The 18,705-nt window shown below is 38.9% G+C and overlaps 2 protein-coding genes across 6 annotated transcripts; one reads left to right on the forward strand and one right to left on the reverse strand.

Annotated features, from left to right (window-relative positions):
* Nucleotides 1–113: 113 nt before the first annotated feature.
* Nucleotides 114–6,283, forward strand: slc25a40 (solute carrier family 25 member 40). Its single transcript, XM_079343567.1, has 10 exons — nucleotides 114–339; nucleotides 477–571; nucleotides 835–894; nucleotides 1,621–1,727; nucleotides 1,861–1,928; nucleotides 2,329–2,453; nucleotides 2,891–3,174; nucleotides 3,318–3,399; nucleotides 3,857–3,937; nucleotides 4,735–6,283. The coding sequence occupies exons 2-10, from the start codon at nucleotides 478–480 to the stop codon at nucleotides 4,866–4,868; spliced, it is 1,035 nt and encodes a 344-aa protein (XP_079199693.1). The 5' UTR covers nucleotides 114–339; nucleotide 477; the 3' UTR covers nucleotides 4,869–6,283.
* rundc3b (RUN domain containing 3b) lies at nucleotides 5,583–15,569 on the reverse strand. 5 transcript variants are annotated; one of them, XM_079343564.1, is made up of 11 exons: nucleotides 15,346–15,569; nucleotides 11,266–11,381; nucleotides 10,456–10,589; nucleotides 9,766–9,848; nucleotides 9,584–9,673; nucleotides 9,082–9,162; nucleotides 8,779–8,953; nucleotides 8,324–8,481; nucleotides 7,534–7,680; nucleotides 6,841–6,965; nucleotides 5,583–6,768 (listed from the first exon to the last, which is right to left on the reverse strand). In XM_079343564.1, the coding sequence occupies exons 1-11, from the start codon at nucleotides 15,438–15,440 to the stop codon at nucleotides 6,623–6,625; spliced, it is 1,350 nt and encodes a 449-aa protein (XP_079199690.1). In that variant the 5' UTR covers nucleotides 15,441–15,569; the 3' UTR covers nucleotides 5,583–6,622. The 5 variants fall into 5 exon arrangements, with proteins under 5 accessions (XP_079199690.1, XP_079199689.1, XP_079199688.1 ...); XM_079343563.1 differs by having other exon boundaries at nucleotides 7,507–7,680; XM_079343562.1 differs by having other exon boundaries at nucleotides 5,583–6,965; nucleotides 7,507–7,647.
* Between the last annotated feature and the right edge of the window lie 3,136 nt (nucleotides 15,570–18,705).

Here is an 18,705-nt window from a genome sequence, read left to right on the forward strand (position 1 = left end):
AAACAAAGGCATTGTTTTTATAAATTAAAAAAATCAAGAAATGTATTGCTTTTTCCAAACGTTCTCTGTGTTACGTGTCAGGTTCTTGTATTAAGGATTTGGGTGGAACGTAAATTCAACGAATGTGCTGCGCTGAACTCAATACTACGTAACTTCTGTTATCATGTAATGTTTTCAGTAAATGGCAAGTTAGCTAAGGACAACATATACACACGTGTTGAAGATATGCAGTTCTCTTTTAGACTGCAGGGACTGACATGCAGGCGGTAAAGTTAAAAATCTGAAAAGGATGTATTTATGAAAGACTTCGAGGCGTCCCTGTTGATTTGAAAGGTCGAGGTTTGTTTAAATGAAGTGATCATCTGTCATCTGTTATCTAAGCCTGCGTTTCCCAGGACGTTTATCAGCAAAGTATTGTTTAAAAATAATCCTTAAGAACACACTAATATCTTGTCTCTTGTATGTTGTTTTATTAGTATGAGTGGTCCAGAGTCTTCAGCCCACGATGGCATTACTCCAGTCCAACAGATGGTGGCGTCCTGCTCCGGAGCCCTCCTCACATCTCTGTTTGGTAAGATACCCAGAGAGCTGTTTTACTTCTTTAAACTCATCCTGCTGCTCATTTTATGTAAACAATAAGTCACAAGACGTGATTTGTTGTTCTTTCTTTTCCTGAGGTCAGTGGTCTCTGCTCTCTACTCCAATTGTTTTTTAGATTAAACTTAAAATCATCTTTGTTTGTTTTAAATACTGCAGTTTAATAAAACATTTCTCTGTACCTGTTATTTCCATCAGAAGAGGCTCATGTGAAGTGTTATCTTGTTTTTTTTTCAGTCACTCCTTTGGATGTTGTGAAGATCAGACTACAAGCACAGAAAAATCCCTTCCCTAAAGGTAAAACATTGTAAAACATCAGCTTTGTTGATCAAGTACTATTATTTTATACAGGGAGTATGAGTTAAGCCCATGTATTGTTGACCTAAAATGTCAAAGTCCATCGCTGTATTGTATAAAACTAGAAATATCCTGAATCAGAAGGGATTAAATGCACTTTATTGTTCTAAAAAGATATAAACTTAAAACGGCACAGACAATTTACAAAGCACACAAAAATGTACTGCTTGTTAAGAAACTTCCAGTATTTAAAAAACAAACAAAAGTAAGGCAAGATTTAAAGCTAAATAGTCTTTCTGTCAAAGGGATAAAACTGTGCAATATTTTGATAATGACTTAAAAATGTGTTCACTGAAAAAAGTAAATAAATAAAGGGAGGAAACCGATATAAAGATAATATGATAACATGTATTATGTTTTGACTATTGGACTCATGGTTGTGTCTTCTTCATTGTTTAATATAACTTTCTTGTAACTTCAGTGTTTTCTTTGTTGTCTGAAATGAAACCGTTCAGTTTGATTTCGGCGTGGATCACACTCGCTTGTTAAACATTTGCCTCGACATGATCTGTTAAATGTTCGGCGTAATAAGTAAAAACTTCAGCCTACACCTTTTTTAGTCGTTTTAACCCTAAATGTACTTATTTGTATTTTCAGTTTCCTTCCTAGTAAGATATAATTTATTCCAGTCTACACACCATAAACTGTTTCCATCATGTTTTTCAGGGAAATGCTTTGTCTACTGTAATGGACTTATGGACCACATATGTGTGTGTGAAAATGGAAATTCCAAAGCCTGGTACAAAGCACCCAGTCACTTCAGTGGTACACTGGTAAACATTTTCATAAGGCACTGTTTTTATGTTAAAATCAAGTGTGAAGAAGCAAACCAAGGCTGATAAATAATAAATAAACAGCGGTTTAGTTGTTTTATGTTTAATATCATCTTTTTGTGTTTGTTTACAGGATGCCTTTGTCAAGATAATTCGACATGAAGGCATAAAGTCGTTATGGAGTGGTTTACCTCCAACACTGTGAGTTTAAAGATTTCTGTGTCTTCAATGCATTGTTTGCACTCTTGTCTCTTTTAAGACTCAGTTCAGAGTCTCAGTTTAAGACTCCAGCCAGCCTACTCTCCACCAAAAGCTGCTTGTTCAACTTGTCTGAGTAAATGCTGACAGTGGGAAGTTGTTGAATATGTAGCTGATGCATTCATTGAAGGTGTTTTGGTTCCAGATGTACCTTAAAATGGCAAATCACCTTTGATTCTCTTCAAAGAGGGCTTTATGTTCATTCTAGCAGTTAATAGAATTAGTGTTTAAAACATCAGGTTCATGAATTTTAAAGTGTTGTTTCTGTGGTTGATTTTTATCCCCTGCCTTAGAAGTTGATGGATGTTTTGTCCATACTTTACATATTTGTTTTTTTTACCAGTGTGATGGCAGTCCCAGCTACAGTGATCTACTTCACGTGCTATGACCAGCTGTGTGCGGCACTGAGGCTCCGGATGGGAGACTTCACTCAGGAGGCTCCTCTTGTAGCTGGAGCCATCGCCAGAGGTGAGCTGACCGCTCCTGACAAATCGTTTGTTTGGAGTCTATGGTCTGGATATGAGCATTCACAATCAAATTAATGTTGATCATCTTCACTCAGTTATTGTGTAAAGAATGGAATATATCTCAGAGGAGAGGAATCGCTTGTCAGCGTTTTTAACACTGAATACTGTAAGGATATACAAATATGTTCTGTGATAATTCATGAAGTGATTCAAAACAGTTTTCTGTCAAATGCTACACTCAACTGTAAAATCATATCCAGTGACACTAAAGCTTTTGAACTCTACATTACATCTACCTTGAATTTCTCTCTGGATCAATAAAGTACCATCGATCTATAACCTGATTGTGTTTCAGAGAGCTTCTCTGTGAGAGGATGATTTGAGTTCTTACCCTCATCTGCGGCATGTCGTTGAGTTTCTTTTTCCTCTCTCTGCCAGTGGGTTCAGCAACAGTGATCAGCCCCCTGGAGCTGATCCGTACGAAGCTGCAGTCTCAGAAACAGTCGTACAGGGAGCTGACTGCCTGCATCCGCTCGGCCGTGGAGACAGAAGGCTGGCTGTCTCTGTGGCGAGGTCTGGGGCCCACGTTGTACAGAGACGTTCCATTCTCAGCCATGTATTGGTACAACTACGAAAAGGGCAAGAGCTGGCTGTGTGAACAGTACAAGACCAGAGAGCCAACGTTTACCATCACCTTTCTATCTGGAGCGGTGTCAGGCTCTGTAAGTGCATCTACACACCACTGAGCTTTTGAGCCTTTAGAGGAGGGCGTCGATTGTTTCATCAAAAATAGTTGATAACGCAATTCATGAATAGACCTCAACCTAAAAATGTATGTTGTGGTTAATAAATGGGTTTCTTTCAGATTGCTTCCATCATAACGTTGCCGTTCGATGTTGTCAAAACAAGAAGGCAGGTCGAACTTGGGGAGATACAAGCCAAGAACTGTAAGCATGGGATTACCTGTTTGATATTTAAATAGTGAGTGTTTCACAAGATTTAAAAAAAAAAAAAAACATTCTTAGAAAATGTATTTCTGTTTCTCTGTTCAAGTAAGCCTAGTATATTTTAGATGTGGACAACTGACATTTAAGGATGTTATCACAAGCTTTTTGAAATACTGATGGACATACTTATTATTAATGCTTCATAAAACCAAACAATGTACCTTTAATAGAGAAAAAGTTGAGTAAATCCTAAAATGCAGGTTTATTTCATGTTGCTGTGTAATAAAAATTACGATAAACAATCTTTTATTGAGTACATGATGGCAAACTATCCACGACTTTAATCTGACTAAACATAATAAAAGTGAAGTGCTTTGGAATGAAGTGTGAAATGACTTTAGTCCATGATGTACCTGCTTTGGTCGGTTAATGTTTATGGTCGTCTTTGTCTTCTCAGTGTCACATGAGGTGTCCTCCTCCACTTTCAGCATTATGAGCAGGATCGTGGTGCAGGACGGTGTCGGGGGACTGTTTGCAGGTATATATTTTTGTGGCCTTCTTTTTATATTGCTCGTTAGCTCGTGTTCATAAACATTATGAGAATCCTCTCGGAGAGCTCCTAACTCAGTTTAAAAAAGATATTACAACTGTTCTGACAAAAGAATCCACGTTTCATGACAGCTCCATAAAATACTTACAACTCTGAGCAAGAAAGAGAAGTATACTTAGTGAGGAGGCGCGGTTGACCCCAGAAATTAGCATCTGTGTGATCATTTTGAAGAGAAACTTTAAAAGTAATATAACAACCACACGCCCACCTGTGCAGCTGCTGATCGTTACCTCAGCAGGTGAAGAGACATTAATTAGTGATTGGATGCACCTGAGGAGGTGACGACATGTAGAGAAACTCACCGTGCATGTCTCACTTGGCACTGAGGAAAAAGTCAGCCATGGACTGAAACGTCTGCATAAATAATTGTTGCCCTTTCGGCCCAACGATGATTCAATAATAATGTTGGTCGAAGAACATTTCTCCATTTTCATCTCTGCTTGAGTAACTCTTAAACCTGTTGCAAGTCCTCCTGACTACTGCTAACAGTTTCACACAGCTCTCTAAAGGGCAAAGATGCTTTGTGAATAACTTTCATCTTTAAAAGGATCTACCGTAGTCTCACCTTTAAGAGAGCCATTTTTAGAAAATGTCATGTTTCAAAGAATTATCTCAGAATTTCTTCACTAGGAGCAACTCTTAGTATTTAGGAGGCTTTGTTAATGCGGCCCTTGTACTGAAGCGAATGACACGTCAGTGGCTCTTACCCGTTTCCTCCCTGCCAGGTTTCCTCCCCAGGCTGATCAAAGTGGCTCCAGCCTGTGCCATCATGATCAGCACGTACGAGTTTGGAAAAGCCTTCTTCCGTAAACAAAACCAGGAGAGGATGCTCAGGCCACTGCAGACCAGCAACACCTGAGTGTTCTCAGGTCACGTGTCTTCACATCAACCACCACTATAACTACCAAGGGGAGAACCAGGGAGGAGAACGCTCATGTTGCCAAATAAGATAGAGCAGCAGAAGTGGAGAAAATAATGACTCTCTTAATCAATCACTGCAATCAAAATATATTAGTTGATACAAATTTAAAAGAAAAGTTTTATTATAAGTAGTAATTTAATATGTTATGGTATTATTTCATCACTATAGATCCTGTTCACATAATTGTAAAGAACTATATTTTATTCAGTGTTTAAATCATACTTAGTTCTTTTAAAAACCAGTAGATGGCAGCCATAGTTTTTTTTTCTCACCCTTTGATAATGTGCATCGTGCCTGAAGTCCTTACATTGCATTTGTAAGACAAAACTCTCATTTTACTTCTGAGGGAGTGCGTCACCCTTGCGCCAAAATAGAACCTCTGTTTTTGCACCTTCACGACTCTCTTCTTTAATCCGTGATCGGTGTGACGGGAAGGGAAAAAAACAAGGCACAAAAGCTAATGTGCCACTACAGTGGGAGTTTAAATCTATGAGCTTTCCCTGTATTTCAAGGAACTGTGACACACGTAATCCTAAAGGGTTCAATGTACTTAGAATGCTTTCTTTTGGAATCATGTCCACCTGCTGATTTACACAAGCTGTGTCCACACATCTGTTTATTGTCAACAAAGTCAAACGTCTTTATGAAATGTTGAGTTTAAATAAAGTGGAGTTTATTCAAAACGAAGCATATAAAAGCAAAGAAATCAAACATATGCTGCTTGTCTGTGCAAATAACTGCTGCAATGAGTTAAAGGCAAACTCACGACTTCAGTGTTGAGGTACACAGGAAGTCACCGACAACAAATCACATTAAACAGATTCTGCTATGACACTTCTGCGTTGTATAGATAACCCTTGTAAGATATCCTTGAACACATCCTTACACAGATCATTTGTGAATGATCTATTTGTGGTAACTAGCCATTAGAATACTGCATTTGAATCTTGAAAGGGTTTAACACCAGTCTGTCTGATAAAGCTGAACATTAACCTAAACTGAAGAGGCCGACAGTCTGTGTGATCATTACCTGAGAATGAAACCATATGATATTGTGTCATAAACACTGGCAACATAAAACCGATAAAAACAAAATGAGACATTTACACCTGAACAAGTGTGAGATAGCATCTGATGAAAGTTGGCAAATACAGTCACCGTCATAAATCAAAGAAAGAGCTAAATAGAAAAACAAGAATGAATAATAGAATAATAAATACCATGTCGACGGGAGGAAATGATTTGAAGTGACAAGAGGGTGGACGATTAAAGTGTTTTGTTTTTCTCCTCAGCTTCATCTGACCTTCAACAGTATATTCAGCATGCTAAGATCTCTGTGAAGAACCCTTTTTTAAGAAAATGAACTAATCATCGCCAAGTGTAAAGTGACGTGATAATTCTTACATAAAAAAAACAGACCAATAAAAAAAATGGGGATGAAGCTATAATCCCTCTCCAAAGAATCATTAAAACAAACATTTAGAAGACAATATTCGGTCGCTTGGAGCTGAGATTTAATACGATAAAAAAAGAACATGCTGAATCATTCTCTCAGCAACGACACCTGTCTTCCATCTGCTGCAGCTCTGGGCTCCACATAACAAACATCTCCAAACTGCAAAACAAAATCACCTACATGAAGAAAGTTCCTGGATTGTTTGGGCCCGGGTCTGTTTTATCAGTCTTGTTTGCTATGACGGAGTGATGTCGGGGCTGCAGATCTCTGCTGAAGGACTGGCCAAACACTCGTTGGACTTCAGGGTGGCCAGAGATTTGTAGCTGGCGACTGAGGTCAGGGAGCCGCACAGACCTCTTAAAGATGGAGTTTCTTCTTTACCTGAATGAGATAACGAGTTCAAAAAAATGCATGTCCCAGAGTGGAGAAAACAACATTCACATAACAAAGTACCTTGTGTGGACCAGTGTGAACTGCCGGTTGGTTGGACGTCCAGACTCAAGGAGTGTGACGGCTCGAGAGACGTCTGGGAGAGGCTCATGTCTGCAGACAGCTGCTCCAGACTGTGGAAACTCTTGCTACAAGGAAAGAGAAAAATTATCACAAAAGTAAAAAAAATACTACGGCAACAGGAAATTTTTTAATTCATTTGTTTAAGTTATTATTTTTTTTTTTTAAATGTGTCAAACATATTCACATCCCAGATGCACAACTGTGACCGATATTCTTTAAATATTTTTGATTGTTTTGACAAGAGCACAGCACAAATTTACTTACTTTACTTCCTTTATTCTTAACAATTTGTAATTTTTACCCGCTCCTTTTTCCGTCTATAAATTATCCAGCAAATATTACATGTTTTTTTCTTGTAAACTTGAAATCTTTTTTTCCCCAATGTCATGTACACTGTGAAGTTTACTTTTTAGATTTATTAAAATAACATGAGAAACATCTGTGATCTATGTCTGTCTATTCATTGTGTCTAATGAAATATAAATGTCATTGTACATTCTCTTTATTAGGATCCCATCAGTGCTGAATTGCCCATTCCTTTTGTGCCTTTTTTTATTTTACATTTAATTTATTTTGCTGCAGCCCCTTAACATAACCAAACTAAACCTGGAGTCTGGATAAACATGGACGTACTCCTCCCACTGTCCCCTTCTCTTCCTGTACAGCAGTGTATCCAAGGCAACGGCATTGGCATCCAAGGCAACAGGAGACGGCCACTGATTGGTCAGATGGGCAGTCAGCTCCTGTCTGGACCGCAAATCATTGTTCTTAAGCACCGTCCTGAAGACAGATCGACAACATTACTTTACTTAGTATTAAACTTTTCTTGTCCATCAAGAAATATTTGCACAACGCAGAGACAGATGAAGTAACACAAAGAAGATCTCCTACATCTGTCACACTTTCTTAAAAAATCAAATCCAGTAGATAGATAGATAGATAGATAGATAGATAGATAGATAGTTTATTGATCCTGAGGGAAATTCAAGAAACTGATTTTGCAGATTTTTGTGGATTTTATTGTATCTCTGGATTGTATCTCTTCCATACTTGCTTTTCACTCTATTTGCATTTGAAAACATCCATTGACTCATCACTCTGCTTTTTTTCCAGAGATCTTGACACAAACCCTCTCACGACAGACACTGCCGCCTACGTTGAATCAGTGCTCAATCTTGAGAAAGCTTGTTTTTCTTTCTAAATTGGAACCTGAAATGGAAAGAGGCAGCGCCGATGCAGCTTTCTCTCTTGGCATTTGGTTCAACAACCCATAAATTACCTGCTCCCTCCAGGTGTCGTGCTGGGTCCTGACTCCTAAATGTCAGACTCACAGCTGGATCTGCTGCAGAGTCCCTTCCACTTAACCATCAGCGACCTCACATGCGCTCGCTGACAAACAAAAAAAAGGTGCTGCTGAACTCACAGTTGGTCCTGTAGCTCTAACACGATGAATTCAAGCTGCTCCTTCTCCAGAGTGTGTGAGAGGTGTATGTCTGTTAGGCTCTGCTGAAGAGCTTTGTTGTGAGACATGGCCTCTGATAGTTGGGCCTCTCGTAGACGGACCAGCTCTTCGAGGTAACCCTGAGACACACACAAACACAAACAAGAGGATTTTTTTCAATTGCTTCCTGTCATGTCTAAACAAACATCTTATTTCTCTTTCATGACTCAAATCCACTAAAACATCGGCAACATCGCAGATGTAACATTATGCTCAATGTGTGTTTGTCTGTTTCCTCCTGGCATTTCCCACTTTGAGCATCTCATCATTACACGCACATCAAGTAAAATGTCACATCGGCATATATTACCATCCAATTCATCGTACCAAAATAGCACATACACATACTCCACCACAGACAGACACACAGGTGTTACCTTCTGCTCTAGCGCCATGCGATACTTCTGCTCAAAGCGTTTGCACTTGCTGACTAGGTTGCTCTGCTCAGTGAAGATGGAGGCGGCCGTTGCCGTTTTGTCAGGGGTGCTGCTCTCGCTGCCGCTGCTGCCAAGAGTCCTCATCTCCTCCTCGTCACTGCTGATGCTGTCCGTGCTGCACAGAAAGCCGGCATGTGACCTGTGTTAGTTTAATACCTATGCAGCAGTGGCATGATAAATATGCTTTAGATAGATACAAAGTGTAACATATTACATAACCCAGTTTGACCAGTCCTCTTATACCTTTGCGTGAACTTCAGGTAAGGCGTGTAGTCGATCACCGCGGAGCAGCTACCGTCCAGACCTTCTCCTTTCAGACAGAAGCTAAAGAGCAAAGACAGAATAATCAAATCAAAGCATCAGCTCTTCCTCCTTTACAGATTTACAGCAGAGCCACAGACTATGTTCAGTAACTAGTGGTTATATTGGCCTCCAGTGATTGGAGTCCAATATAATATAATATTGGACAGTGATTTAACACATTTCTTGTATCCATCCGAATCCCCTTGTTACACAACGGTGACAAATCCATGGACTTTATACTGTTGTATTCAGAACCAAATCAACATGATCCTCATGTCATTAGTACGATGAAGATCTGATTAAACTTAGAAATGCCAGATGAAAATGTTTGTTGCATATTGACTCCACGCTATCAACTTCTTAAGACAGCTATACACCAGCAGTGCAACATAGAGAGAAAGGAAGACTGAAAAATAGTCCCGGAAGAGAGAGCAGAACATGCCTGAAGTCGATGGTGTTGAGTCCGATGAGTGTGTCTGCTAACAGCCCCGCCTCCTCTCCCAGCATGATCGCTCCATCCTCATAAAACCTCCTACAGTTCACACATTACACAATTCACTCTCCTCTGTGGCGAGACTGAAGAATACATATTGTGTGTAAAGTTGATGCATAAAACATGCAGACCTGGTCGTTTCTAGATCCCTCAGAGCAGAGATGTATTCTGACATTCTTTTCTCCATCAGGGCCACTCTGATCCAAGCTCTGCCCTGCAGAGAAATGCTGAGCTGTTAAGAGGATACTTACAGGACAAGTCAAACCTTAAGCAGGAAATGTGAGTCCACAGTAAGGCCAGCTGCTCTGTAAATCAACACTTAGTGCTGAATGCTGCGTTGACTGTCTACCTGATCTACTGACACGGCCTTTTTAGAAGCCACTAGCATGAAAACAATTAACTTCTGAGTGCAAATAGTCTGAAACTGTTGTGCCATTTAGAGAACCATGTAAGATGTATTATATCCCCTGGTGTTCTTTGAATGTCTAATTAAAGGTGCAGAGGTTGATTTATATTGATGTGTGTGTGTGACATTTTTTTTGATAGTGATCTTTTGAATCTTTCAAGATGATAGCACAATGAAAGATAAATAAAAAATGCCTGAATCTGCATGATGAATGTACATCTGTAGTTCAGAATTCTTAAGGACAATAAAACAGATTTATTATATTTTTTTTAATTGTTTTTGTTTTGCTAAATCCGACACGTTTTTATTTATTTTCAATTGTTTTGGGGGAAAAGGTGACTCTCCTTTGCATCTAGAATTGAAGCTGTTTTCTCCTCTGCTCTGAATTGGAGCCCAGAAAAAGACTTATCCTCACTTTGGCTCTGGACGATCGCACATTCTCCATGCTCTCAATGCTTCGGATGCAGTTATGTGGGACTTTACTGCAGGCAACTTTTATGCAATCCCAGAAGCTGCGAGGACTCTCGTAACCAAACCAAGTCGTCTGACCTGAATGGAAAAAAAAAAAAAGAAGAGAAAAGGCCTTTATAAGGTTGAACTTTTCTTTCACAGCTCTCAATTTGTTTTCCTTTAGATTTATGTGTTGTGCTTTCATGCCTTCAGTGGCGAGACAGGACAGTGGATAGAATCGGAAATGAAAACGACATGTCATAAAGGAGCCTGTGGCCGTACGCAAACCCACGCTGCCTGCCCCGAGGACCACAACCTCCACTAATGGGTCGTGTTCAAGCCAACCACAACGCCACTGGCACCCCTCACAGCACTTAATTCAAACCATTCACAAAATACCTTCATACATGTCAAACACATGTTAAGGGAGCTTTGTTAAACAGAAATGACACTATAGTGACGTATATCATGTTCCTGCAGAATGGTTTGGTTACAGTGTGTAGTTTGAGAATAACAACATACTGTGTTGTATACTAAGAGTATCTTCTCCCAGTGTCACAGTGAGCCAGATATAATGTAGGAGGTATAAAGAAGCTTAGAACCACAATGTCCCACACTTATTTTTTAGCTGTTATCACCGATCACTCTCACTTCCTGAAAACTCTCCCATCAAATATCGAACAAAGAGAAGAAAGATGACATTGTGTTCTGCATTAAACATCTGAAATGTGTGTATAGGTTGCATGTGGATGAGGAGCCTTTCTTTAGTTTTTACCTTTAAGTCGGTGACTGAGGATATGCTCCAGGATGGAAACAAAGTTAACAAACTCTGGAGACGAATCATCTATGGTGTCAAAACAAGAGCGGTCCAGCAGAGTCTTCACTGAAAACCTAAAAAGAGAATAAAAAAGAAATACTGGTTATTTAAAATATTGTTGGAGCTCCAGTTTAAAGGGCAACTTCACACATTTTACAGAGCAGACAAAAGGGTGTCATTTATGTATAACAGTACAGGCTTACAGAAAACAAATGTGAAAAAAAAAACACTGTATGGAGTTTCATCAGCACATTAATGTGAAAATGCTGTTGGTTGCATGATGGGAACTGTAGGAGCTTGACAAAGAAATCACAAAATCACTGCCTTAGCTTTATTAAATATCTTTCTCTTATGACTCCCCTAGCTTTAGAGAGGATGGTATCCCTTTAAATATATGAAGGATGTTTTGCCTTGTTTACAATGGAAGCTAAATATCCAAACAAAAAAAATGAACCTCTTATTCATGCTATTCATTACTTTGGAAGACAAATAAACATCCCTGTTCTCCGCTGTTGTAATGAGTCTCCGATTAATATCCTGTGATGAAAGCCGCAATAATGAGCTGCCCACTATGACTGTCATGTGCACTGACCGACTCTAACCTGATTACAGCTAATTAGACAGGAAGTTAATGGACAAGACTGCAAAGTGTCAGCGTGTGTGTGTTTGTTGTGCAAGTAGTGCCAAATTGTTTGCAGCCTAACACGAGCTACATACTCTCACGACATCCAGTATCTCTTATCTCATTGCGTAGCAGCACAGTGACCAGAGTGTCGTGTTTCCTGTAAAAGAACTGATTGGGTCTCATTCCAAAAATCTGTTTGAAATCCGAAATCTGATGCATGAATTTATTTTTTTTATTTCTCCCCTTGGTAGAATATTTCACACTGATCCTCAGTTATTACTACATCACAAAGAAATCTTTGTCCTTCTTGTAAGAAAACCTTAATCCTTCATTAAGCCTTGCAGGAAAAACACATTATCTTTATTCTGCTTTTTATAAGCAGTTTGTGACCATCTGCACCAGAAATCATACTTGTATCTTTCTTAGCTGTGAAGTTGGTTTTAACAACAATAAGTTGGTCATACTTCTGCCATTAATAATTCTAACAAAAATACACACTTTAATGGTTGTAAATTATTTAAAAAGGAGTTGTGTAAAAGGTAGGTCTCAAGTTTATATTTTTAGTCCAAATCCTCAATAAATAAAGTTTACTGAGCACCCACACCGCTGTATTAGTTTGTGCTGCACCAAATGTAACTGAAATAAAACTCTAATGCACAGTTTTAGCGTTAAAGTGTTTGTCGTAAGGGCCCTGTTGCTAGGAGACTGACAACAATAGCCAGTGTCTGCTTGTTTCCTTTCATGAGTGAGCTATGTTTTTGTTATATTTCATCATTCTTATGAACGAGGAAGTCACTGACGTCTAAAGGTGATTTGGCAACTCTTCAACTTGGATATTTGAACACCAAAACAAATATTTACTCCCACAAACACTGTGAGCAGAACACCTCTTGAAGGCACCATGTTTGAGGAGGAGATTTTCACATCTAGTTAAAAACGCAGAGGTGTAAATAATCAAATTGATCTTCAATGAAATCCATAAAAGCTCTGTGTTTAAACTGAACAGACTAGTAAACACTGATGGTGAGGGATACACCTGAGTAAACACTGATGGTGAGGGATACACCTGTGCTTTTCATGCTGTGACTAATCACCAGGAATCCTCAACAAGGTTTCAACATGATGAAATAAGTACTTGCAATGGAAATTATTGAACAAGTTCATTGGTTAAGCTTCGATGGTAGAGCACGCTCCATGTACAGAGGCTAAAGTTCTTGTCAAACCAGCCTCAGGTTCTATTCTGAGACTGACACTATCTGGTGCATTTCATTTTGATACTGTCCTGTCAAAATAAAGGTAAAAGCCTAAAATCAATCTTAAAACAACTATTGTATTAAAATAAGTGTGTAACAATATAGTGTGCAAAATTAAAGGGGGTGATCCTTATGAGTTCAGACATAGGTTTTCCATGTCTAACATCATTTGGGATTAGTAAGGGCTATCTAAGCTGTTCAAATTGTAAAAGCTCAAAGGGAGATTGTGGATTCAAATGGAATTTGAATTCTAAACATCCCATGAGCCACTGAGGAGAGATTCCAGACGTAGGAGGACTGTTCACTGCAAGGTGATCTTTTTTATCATTAGCTTTAAGCAGCTGTTACATCATGTCAACATGCTGAGACAAATGAACATACTCTGGTTATTTGAAAAGTTAAAAACAGAGAACAAAACGTATATCATGAATCTGTACTGGTTAGAGTCAACATGTGGTAGCGCATTGTTAAGCCAAAGACTGAAATTATTGTTAGAGCAAAGATGATCAATTCTACAAAGACAACAAACCCTGTCTGACAAGCTGGATCTGGAGAACAATTAAAAATACGATAATAATATAAGACATAGAGAATATGCAGCTATGCAAACATAGTAAACATGTACATTGTGTGTAAATTAAGTAAAGCTGTAACAACCCTAAACAGAATACAAATCTCTCTATAAATGTTTATTCTTCATAAATCACTTTCTGTTTAACTACAGCCCATATGTGACACTCAGACACTTGTCTTTCCTGACCAACAGTACAAAATACAAACATAATCAGGGGAAAAAGCACATCAATTAAAGTTATTGTTAACCATCTCTAAGATATAAGGAATAAAAAATAGGTTGTAAGATGTTATAAGGTATAAGATGTTTCCTCTTTCTTTGTAAGATCCCTGTCGTACTTATTCTCCTCGTCGTTCATCTTGTCAATTTGCCATCATGTTTCTCACCGGTTTCCCTCCTCCGCTCAGTTTGAGCTGTCAGTCTGAGCTGATGGCTGGTGAGGAGGCAGAAAGAGGCAAGGAAGAATCAGTCTGGTCAGCGAGCGAGGAAAACCTGTTTGTAATTAATCCATCTTAGATCTACTTAAAGTGACACTAATGGAGGGAATCATACCGTCCACAGCCACGCACCTGTGCCTGGAAAATTACATTTGTTCTGTTGCAAACTACCTGACTGAGCAACTGGAGAAGGTGTTGCATTATCAGTTTGACATCTCGGTTCCTTCCCTTTCTATGTTTCCTTTTCTCTGATCCTCTTCTACTTTTCTGTAGACCACAGGGACCTCAACGACTAACAGACATCAGCCAGCAGCACCAAGAGGACCACAGATCAATACTCAGAGCACAGGGAGACAAGACAACTACAGAGAGGCAGTGTTAACAAGAAGACAACATGTGTGTGCACACCTCAGCAGCAGTCACCCACATTAAACTGAGGACATGTTTACTGTATATTCTACAAAAAAAAGTACAATGTGTGTAGATTTCAAGACGACATAAAATGTTAGTTTGAGGTCAAATAAAGTTGGAGACAATTAAACTTGAAAGATAATAAGCTGTGATACAATCGCCGAGAAGTCATGATGAAAATGTCATAAAAGGTGAAAGGAAAGTCGACCTTTTCCATCTTTTCTACTAATCCAAATTCTTTATTGAGGGAGGGTGTAGAAGTGACTGAGGAATCTGTTCTCCTGGCTTCAAGATTTCTTAAATGTTGGTCGGCTATTGATCCCTCAGTGAACTGATTATGGGGGTTATTAAAGCTGAAATGTGTTTTCATTAAGAAGCATTATTGTTGGTGGTTGCTGTGAAAGTGTAATTAGGTATGAGTGTTTGGTCATAGCTATGAAAAAGATAATGTAAAAAAATACTTAGGCTACCTGAGGTCAGAAGGTTGATTTTATTTAAAAAAAAAAAAAAGAGGCGAGTCTACTATTTCAACACAGCTCATCATACTCAGACTGGTTTTCTTCTCTTTGCTTATGAAGTCATCTTTCTAAAAAAAGATGGTTCATGCGGTTCATTCCTGCTCCTCAAGGTACCAATCACGCAAATGAAATGATCAAACCTGGTGTCAGACACTGATCTGCAGTCGCTGTTTTCATCCTCATTGTCAGCGACAGCAAGATCAATGTTAGAAATCCCCACCTGCACACCGTCAGCAGATTCCTCCTCTCTACCGCAGCGCTCCTGACCGCTCCCCGCCTCTGGCTGAGATGCAGCCCCACGCCGAGCGACGCCATCCCGGGCTTCAGACCGTGGCTGCGGCCGGAGGCTCCGCTCTCTTTCTGCAGGACCAGGGTAGGACCAGCTGTCTCCGCCGCCTCCGAGGAACACACGCTGCTGAGCTGAAAGAGAGGGAAGGGGGGGCACCTCAGTCAAGTCAAGACCAACTTCCGGTCATTTCTTTCACAATAAGAGCTTGTGGCAGCCAAGTTTTGTCAGGTAATATATGCGCTTGTGCTTTAAGGTAAAAAGGGAAGAATTGCTGAGAATTTAGGGACTCCTAAAGGAAAAGTCAAATGAAAAAAGATCTCTTAAACGGACATTATTTTTTACATAATAGCTCTTATTTCTACACCTGAAAACTAAACATTTTGTGATGATAAACAAACCTTTCACACCATTAGACGTTTTATTTTTTGTTCACATATGCATTTACTGAAATCTCAGTAAGAGTGACAGTGTTTCCTTACTTTAGTTCAGACTGAATTTCAGTTTGGTTTGGAACATATCTATTTTTGTTCATGTAAAGATTTCCCCTTGTGCTCTCAGCTGCTTCTCCATTCAACCCTGAAGAACGACAGCTCCATCTAGAGGTCAGAGAAAGCACTCTGCACGGATTCCCTCCAATACTTTATTTAACAATAATAATATGTTGATTATATAGCACCTTTGAAAACAACTGTTTACAAAGTGCGTTACATATAAAAACAAATACATCAGCATTTGGAGAAGGAACAGAGGTAAACGGATGAACCAAACTGAGTAAGACAGCAGAGGGCATCACAGGTAGAAGGTTTATATTTACAATCTTGCTTCCTTTTTTTTGCTCTTTTTTTTCGAGCAAGTTTATATAGATACTTTACATAATTGTCACAACCCAGCTCATTGATTGTGAGAAAAGCAGAACAGAAAATGCATGTGAGTGTGTGTGTGGTGAGATGATTCTCCAAACTACAGTTGACCAGAACTAGAACAAGCAGGCCAGATTGTCTAAAAGAGTCAGCGAATTAAGGCTCGAGAGTCACAGAGTCGAAGGCTGAATAAGAGCCATAGCAGATCTTTGGCAGTTGTTCAGCTGATCCTGCTGATGAGCCTCGAGCACTTCACCTGCAACACACAGGCAACAGCTACAATCTTAAGACTCTGGTCTGACTGGTGGCATGGTTGTCAGAGCTGATCATTGCTGAATATTTGCTTTTCTTTACTTGAACATCACACATAAAGTAATGAAATATGTGCTCATTATTTCTTTGTTGTAACAATGCTTTTTGGCAATAAATCTTATACCATTGGAAAGGGGGCAGCAGTAGCTCAGTTTGTAGGGACTTGGGTTAAGAACCAGAGGGTGCGCTGGCTCAAGTCCCGGTGGACCAAGTCCAGAAATTGGTTTTGTTGCTGGAAATGTGCCAGTCCACCTCCTGAGCACTGCTGGGGTGCTCTTGAGCAAGGCACTGAACTCCAAAACCTTGGAGCGCTCTCTGTGGGCAGCCCCCTCCATTAATGCAGGTTCTAGTATGTGCTTGACTGTTTATTTCGGCCTGTGTGTTCATGTCCATTAAACAGAGTGTAAACCAAATTGTTCCTTGTAGGCTTGATAAATTATACATTTATTATTATTATTATTAAGCTTGTTTATTTCGTGTTAAATTTTTCCTGACATTTTTTAGTAACATGTATTTGTGAGGACCAGAGCTGAGTAGATGGATTTACACCACACAACAAGTTATATACTACTATCAAAAACTTAAGGTGAGGTTCAAAACAAACTAAGTGTATTATGCCCATGGTATAGGATTTGAGAGGGGATGGGGGTAAGGTGACACATGTTTCATCACATGTATATGTGCAGTAGACATAAACCTGTGCAACAAGTTGATACTTGACTAACCTGAGCATTACTCAGATGCCAAAAAAAAAGCCTCCAGCTAAGGACTGTTTGTCCTTTAAAATGTTTCGGAGGACTCAAAGACCACTCGTTGAATACATGCGACCTTTCACACTACTTTTTCCAGTCCTGCTTCTTGTTAACACAACACTCAGTGTTGTTGTTTTTTTACAGTTTTGGTGGCGTGTGGATTGTGTTTTTATGAAGTGGGGGGATAAACTAGCTAGTTATACTTTAAGTTGTGTTCTTAAAAATACCACTAGGTTTTTTTTTTACATTTGATCTTCTTTAAAAGAATGAAAGGAAACGAACTCGAGCGACATCCTCTTGTAGTCATGTGATGTGTTAATGTGGGTTTAATCTGCTGTGTGTTAATTTTAGTTTGTGACCCTTTTCACCTCTGTACAGCCAGAATATGCACTCTATACCATGCACTGAAAACCCACAGGAAAGATATCTCCCACAATTATGGTGAAACTCTGTTCGAAGGAAACACATGACACAGTTGTAAATATGATGACTTTTACTGAGTACCTTATGACAGTGATAAGAAGCATGTTTCAGCTTTGCATTAGCTTGGTGTAAGGAAAGGATTCAAAACTAAATAAAAAATAATCGGCATACTGTGTTCTAGTGTGTGTGTTATACTTCTCCTTAAACTCTTCGATTTCACAGACTTTAAAAAAAGAATGTTTTATGATACTGTTATCAGATCATGACAAAAATGATGATACACGGTGAAGTCTATCTTTATGGTACTTTATGAGTCACGCAATGTCAAAGTTCAACTAAGATTACAGGATGTGACATAAACTCAAGATGAGATCTTTCAAGCATGAATAAACATGAACAATTTTAATGACTCGTAGATGTTTGTCTCCTGTGGCTGAACTTGTAATATAAATCAATGGATGAGTTTTGATGATACAGTTATTTGATCATGACCATACTGTACATACATGCTCGTTTAACTGCCTTATCCTCTCTCCCTTTCTTTTTTCAGATAGTCAGGTCACTTTTATTAGAAACATAGATCTCATTCAAGATAATGTTTTTCCGTCAGATAATAATGCCAGCTACAGCTGTTTTCACATTCAATAAAGTAAAAGTAATGTGCACTCTGAAAAAGCCTTATAGTTGTTTTAATTACAGTTAAAATGCACTTAAGAGCAGTATTTAGTAAATGAAACTTGTAATTCAAAACAATAGCTAATTTTCTCATCTTTTGTGAGCAAGCCTAACTCAAAAAAGCAAACAGGTATTTGTCAAAATTCCCTGAAACATTTTAAATTATGGTAGGTTGAAAAAGAAGATAACTCGAGGAATTCTTTAAATAATGGCAGCCAAATAAAGTACCTTGAACCTTGAACAAGTAATACATCTGAACAAATAATACA

This window comes from Symphodus melops (assembly GCF_947650265.1).
Source record: "Symphodus melops genome assembly, chromosome: 5".
Taxonomy (NCBI): domain Eukaryota; kingdom Metazoa; phylum Chordata; class Actinopteri; order Labriformes; family Labridae; genus Symphodus; species Symphodus melops.